A 6,844-nucleotide genomic window follows, 5' to 3' on the forward strand; every position below is an offset into this window, starting at 1 on the left:
CGCGCGCGCTATAGGGGACCGACGGCAGGGGTGGGCGTGAGCTTGTGGGTCCAACCACGTAGCGCCCCTCGGCTCCCGGCTCCTCTTACGACCAATCAGCCGGCTTTTTTCAACCCCCCTAATTACGTGGCCGGGCCCAAGAACGGTCGTGCTGCACATGCTTAGAAGACTCGCGTCTTATTAGTAGCTCAAGAGAGGCTTTTTACCCTGGCTTTTTGCTCCCCCACTCTGCTCCGTGAGCCGCCGCGGTAAAGACGTGCATTTCTTTCCTCGTCCCAGGAACCCACTTTTGAGTTGGACATCTCCGAGAGAAGGCTGAAAAAGTCGTCCGTTCCGAGTTTAGTAACGTTCATCTAGTGCCCTGACGAAGGTGTTCCTCTCCCGGTCTTACCTGAGATTGAGTGTCGTCTGTGTTGGGTTCAGCGTTGAGTTTCCGTCATCTACATCTGCTAGGAGCTAAGGCAAGCCAAGTGTTGTTCCTGGTGGGGAAGAAGCTTTGTTGTAGAGCCGTGCCTGGGCTACCAGCAGGTGCTCTGGAACACTGGAACGCCCTCCGTGTCTGGCAGTCTCTGATCTGTGGCCGCCTCGGCAACCAGGCTACGGCGACGCTCCTGCTGAAACGACCGAGCGAACCCTAGCGCGCGGCACGCGGTGCGGATGTCCAATAATTTTGATCACAATAGTTCCGCGTCCATTGTGTTCACACGCTTATCATCGCAGTGATCGAAAATTCCTGGTTTTCAAAGAAACGAAGAAAACTTGTTCTTTCAAAGTTTTGAAAATTAAAAGATCGAAATTTGTATTTTCATACTAAAGGTTTCGTTTGCGAAGGCCAAGACTTGAATTGATCACAGTAATAGATCCAGCAAGGATAAAAAATTGTGGTAATTGCGATCAAGATTTTTCCATGAGTCGCTGAAATCAGTGAATTTTTTCCATACGTGTCGCAAGCTGATGACTGAATCTGTGAAAAGAAATTATATAAGTAGCTTTGCAATTTTTAAGAAACTTCTGATACGTTACCTGATTATTCCATCATCAACGGGTTTTCCAGCTGACTGAAGAAAGGTAGAGTTTGAAAAGGGACTCGCTTGGAAGTTCGAGGGCCAACTTAGTTAAATATTGCCAATCCTAGGAAAAGGATCGAGAAATATTAATTTCGATGAAGTTTTTCACATGCCAGAAGCATTAGGGAATTAATGAGATTCAATTAATCAATTGTTATATGTTGTGTTGAATTATTACTCACTAGAAATTATTTGATATCTGTTGGTGTTTTTATTCGATAATATTAGTTTTGTTTGTTAAGCTCATTAAGTGGATTCAACACAACTCACTAGCTGAAATTAATTAGAATGAATAAAAGAGAATCCGTTAATGTTCTCAAGTGGTAGAAGTGAAGCGCGCATGAAAAACTGCCCAGATATTTTAAACGGAAGTGATGAGCAATCAAATTTTTTAAGAGGTTGGTCACCGATAAATTAAACTCCTGCTGTGAGCATATAATTGGAAAGACACAAATAAAAATCCTTAGGATTGATAATTAATCCTATAAAAGTTATCTAACGGAAAAAATGACCATGTCGACCATGTCATCACCACCACCAACAATGAACCAAAGTCACCCAGGGAGTCACCACCCTCACCAAACTGAGGATCATCACCAGCATCCGCAACACCAACAACCTCACCATCATCCACACCAACCATTGGACCTACAGTCCCAGTACTACCAACCTCCTCACCAGCGTTTCGGATCATTCAACTCGTCGTTCAGTTCCTTCAACCCATCATTCAACTCGTTCAACTCGATGACGACGTTCAACTCATTCGCTGCGGGAACCCAAAACTGGGCGCCAGAGCCGAAAGTCGCCGATTCGCTGGTGAATGAATTACAGGTATACAATCAATGCTTATGTTGGATTACGTATTCAGCGTACCGTGAGTATATCATTCTATATTTACGCCTGTAGATTTTATAAGTTTACTAGTTAATAACTGAAAACCTTGCCTGGTGTTTTGTGCGGTTTTAAACTCGTCGAAATTTTCTATCTGGTTCTGATATTTGTGTGAAGTGTAATTTCGTATTTTGCGCGATTAAATTTTTTGGTACAAAATTTCTCAAATCTCTGGTCTTACCTGTCTTTCAGTTGCCCACGAATCTCCGTCGGCCGGTCATTTTTTGGTTCAAAATTCAGCCGTTATTTCGAACGCACGCTCATTTAATTTCAGGAATTATCGTTGTCACATGACATGTGAGTAAAAGAGAAAACCATCATAACCGATGAGAAATTGAGTGAAAAGTGGAATTTGTGGTTGAAAATAACAATCGTTCTAAGGGAGAATTGCGCTTACTATGGTTTACAAGGAAACAGTGGCAAAAGATCTAATCTTAAATATTTTGCTTGAACCTTTTCACCCCTTTCAAACGATTCACCGAATTCATCGAGGCTAACTGGCTTGAAAAATTCAAACTGCATGAATTTATCGACTTTTCTTTAACCTGTACCATTAATTCCTAGATATACATTTTGCTTCACGTTTTGTGTATGAGTGTAATGTTAATGTTTCACAAATGTTATTTTGCCGTGTAACTTTGTACAGAATATTTCCCAAACAAAATAAGGTTACTGCATGTAATTCTTGTGCTTATATGATAACTCATAATTACATATTAGTTTGGTTTTATTAAATGAAACAATTATAGGAGACTACTTAACAATGTTTTCGTCAACACAATATTTATGGAAAATCTTTATTCCATTAGGAAATTTTCTAGTTTGTGCCCGTATAATTTATCACAGTTTTTTCTGCTGTGACTCTGTACAATTGTTTTTTTTACTGACGATGAAATGGCACTGAATAATTGCCTGTTTATGAACTGTGTTTCATTTATCTAAAGGTTTATAAATAATCTTCTACAAGCGGAAAAGGCCTTAACATCTATGACGTTTGAAAATTTAGTTGAAAAGTCGAATATTTTACCACTGAAGTCCTTGAAATATATTAACAAACACCAAATAGCATATAATAAAGATTCGCGGTTAAATGATCGTACACAGCCCTGATGCAGAGAAGCGTCAGTGCACCATAAACTCATTACTACAAAACAATTAACCTCGTGCCAGCCCATCAAAATGCCCTCATCTCGATCAGTTATTGTCCCTTGCCACTACGATGCATTCAAAGCCACGGTCATTCTTGACCCGAGCAACAGATCCTCTTTGCCGTCGTGACAAACACCGTAGTTGTTTTGGAACACCGCTTCACACCGCAGGTATTTCCTCTAAATCCTGCCAACATGACTGCGAATTGAGCCGAGACCGGCCCGTTCGGCCGGGACTCGGAATTTAACTTACCTGACTCCGTTCAACACCGCGGACTCTCGGTGCGCCTAACATGCCCGGCAAAACCTATCGTCCTAGCTTTACAGCTCAACCATGACCAGGTTTTGCTGCGATCACGGCACAATACTAACACTTTGTTCACCCATTAATAGTGCTGAAGTGTATTTAGGCTAAGCATTTACGCCAGCGGATTTAGCTTTGTTCTGGAGTCTGTTGGAGTTAGCGCTCTGTCCGGCCGACGCTGGCGGCACCGACCCGCCACTTAGTTAGGAATTGCGCGAATATCTTGCTTAGGAAGCCTGTGAGGGCATATGAATGGAGATCACGGCTGTTAATTGGACACAGTTTGAGCTCTGAGTTGTAGTTGAATGGAGCGTGCGCTGAGGTGACAGAATAGAAGAGTTCGCTCAACCAACTCGTCTTCATTCACAAATGATCCGACGCTTATCGAAACAAATTGGTGGGGAAACGGAGAGAATGATTTATGAAGGCCATGAAAATTTACACCTCATGCTAAAGTTAAAGTCAATTAATTGTTTTAAATTCAAAATCAACTTGTTGATATGTTATTTTAATTAATTTCTGACGCTCCAATTATTAACGAACCGAAAGAATTAATTTTTGGATGTTCATTAAGCTGTAATAAGTCCTAAAAAATTGCAGATTTATTAAATATATATATATATATATATAAATGAAGTTATAAATAAATAAAACACTAAACAGGGTACTTAACGAATAAATGAAATATTTTGTTCATGCACGCAAGGAAGGAATTTAATTGAATAAAATCTGTCATATTAATATTATTGTACATTTATTATAAATATTATTTAGGAATATAAAATATATAATATAATTAATTTGCTTAAAACTTAATAGGCATTAACGAAAAGATTTTTATTTTCACTAACAATCATATTTATAGTGTCATATATTTATATATTATCTACGTTGTTGAAAAAAACTTGTCTTTGAACCAATTTTTCATTTTTTTTTGAAATTATAATTATGAAAAATTTTTCTCGTGACCGAATATTTTCAATGTTTCCCCATTTAATTAAGATTTCTCATTTTCCTTATTGGGAGTATCTGTGATGTTTCACATTGAATTTTATAATTGGAAATTAAAATTAACATTATTGCATATATCTAGTTGCTTAGCTCCTTTTAAGATCATAAATAGTTATCTCAGATACTCATATTAATTTGCTCATAAATGAAACTTCCGTCCGCAAATTTCATTTGTTCGCAATTTTCCATAAACATAGTAACAGTTGAATTCACTCTGTTCGAGTATTTACAAGATTTATTTCATTAATTGAAAAACACGAAAAAATTCGAAACCTAACATTCATAGGCAATTCGTGATAAATATACTTTAATTCAAGATTGAATTTTTATTAAACTGTTCAGCTAAAAATTGGTGGAAAATTATCGATGTTTTATCTATGTTTTTATACCTAAAATTTTTTATCTATTTTGAAATTGTCAATGTTTTCCTATTATCATAGGAAAATTATCTATGTTTCTTCTTTAATAAATTATAAAATAAATATCATACAACGGTTTCACTCTGAACTTTATATCGTTTACATGGCGTTCGTAATCCGTAGACTGATGGCCAATTCTTGCTCTGTTTTTTTGGTGACGAAATTTTCCCACGAAAGTATTCGTGGGAAAATTTTTATACGGTGATTGTTGATGTTCGTGTCGAAAAATTATTCCAACTAAATGAACTATACGAACTAAAAATTATTCCAACTAACTATACGAAATAAATTTAATGGGGGAAAAGTTTTTTTTTTCAATTAAATTCCTCACCCAATCATTACACTTGTGCTGTAGTCATATAAATGAAAAAGTTATAGACAAACAGTAAATGCCTATAAAATTTACAAATATGTTTATTAGATCACATGATTCTCATTTATTACTTTATGTGAGTTTCCATTTCATTATTTGATGAAGGAAATGTACACAATTGTTTCTTGTTCACTCATAACTGTGTTAATTTTTCAAGTTTGTGCAAATTCATAAATTATTTCACATGTCGGTAAATGTGTTCGGTATGTCGCCGGAGATGATCTAATTTTAAAATTTAAATTTAATGGGTCTGAAGGAAAATAGGTTATTCCATAGTTTATCCAATAGTACAATATTGAAAAATTTCATAGAAGGAAAAAAATATATAGGAACTTTATGAAGAAACGAGGAAAAGACAATTTAATATTGTTTCATGAACGAAACCACCAAAGAACATCAACCGTTGAACGATAATATGATAATACGATGATCAAATCTGTTACCCATTTAAAAATATTGATGCATGGCACAAATTAATCATTCATGCAATGAAAATTTTAACACAGGGCTCAAATCGATCAAACTTTTAATTATAATGTCAATGCAAAGTTAAATCTATTATCTATTTAATGATAACATTAATGCAACGTTCAAATAAATCATCCATTTCATAAAAATATTAATAAATGTATAAAATCAAGCCAGAAACTAAATATTAAGAAGGATTTTTGAAGGATTTCTATGAAGCATCTCAGTCAAATTTATAGCTTCATTTCAATGGTCATTTTATTCACTCCACGTACAGTTACATTGGCGAATGTGAAGAAGAACGCTACCACATATGCGTGTCATCCTACACATTGAGTAAAATGTTTATTGGTAATAATAAATCCTATTGGTGATATTGGTATTGGTAATAAATAATCCTATTGGTAATAATTTAGACCTGAAGGAAATTGAGCTGTTTCAAAGGCTAAATTGTTTATATCATCATTTTGTGTTTCAATCTCAAACTCACAAAGAATTTAAGAAAGGAAACACCCAGTAAATTCACATTTTCATCAAAATCAAGCTTTTATACAGTATTATTTGATGAATTTAATTTATTTTTCTTCACTTTTAAAAGGTTCAATTCCAATCGACGATACGCATAGGTATAAGAGTCGAATTTTACTACATATCCGTTGAATAACTTCAGAATTCATATCCGCAATAACTTTAGAATTATATCCATTCCTTCTTGCAATCCATAATAACTCAATGCACAATCCATTATAGTCATACCTTACGATAGTAATTTTCTCTAAATTCATTAGTAATCGTGTAGAGGCTTTAAAAATAATGGAATTCATTTCTCCCAATTACCATTGGGTGCGCTAGGATATCCTAAGTAACAAGCCGAGTGCGCGTCTTGCCTTTTGTTACTATATTCGTTTACATTTGTTCGGCGCGCCAAAGTCGCTTCCATTATCTGCAATTTGCCAGATCCGGACGTGCGGACTGATGCCTTTGTCTGCCACTCCTAATCGGCTCCGAGCTTCAGCTTTCCGCTCACCAAAAGGCACCGATTGCAGATTAAATGAAAATTCAAATTATTGACCAGGCAGTGAATTTACGCCATGGTCATTACTCGCGGTATTCAGATGGCTTGTTGTTTTCGTCTGGCCGATTGAACGACGGCCAACGTTCAC

At 36.3% G+C, this 6,844-nt stretch overlaps 1 protein-coding gene across 1 annotated transcript; it reads left to right on the plus strand.

Moving 5' to 3' along the window:
• Positions 1–248: 248 nt before the first annotated feature.
• LOC108679591 lies at positions 249–1,898 on the plus strand (the record flags this gene model as incomplete). The annotated part of the gene is given in 1 exon segment (XM_018168243.2): positions 249–1,898. A coding segment is annotated over 1 exon segment (324 nt), but the record flags the coding sequence as incomplete, so codon positions are not given.
• Positions 1,899–6,844: the final 4,946 nt, after the last annotated feature.

This window comes from Hyalella azteca, unplaced genomic scaffold, assembly GCF_000764305.2.
Source record: "Hyalella azteca isolate HAZT.00-mixed unplaced genomic scaffold, Hazt_2.0.2 contig10905, whole genome shotgun sequence".
Classification (NCBI taxonomy): domain Eukaryota; kingdom Metazoa; phylum Arthropoda; class Malacostraca; order Amphipoda; family Hyalellidae; genus Hyalella; species Hyalella azteca.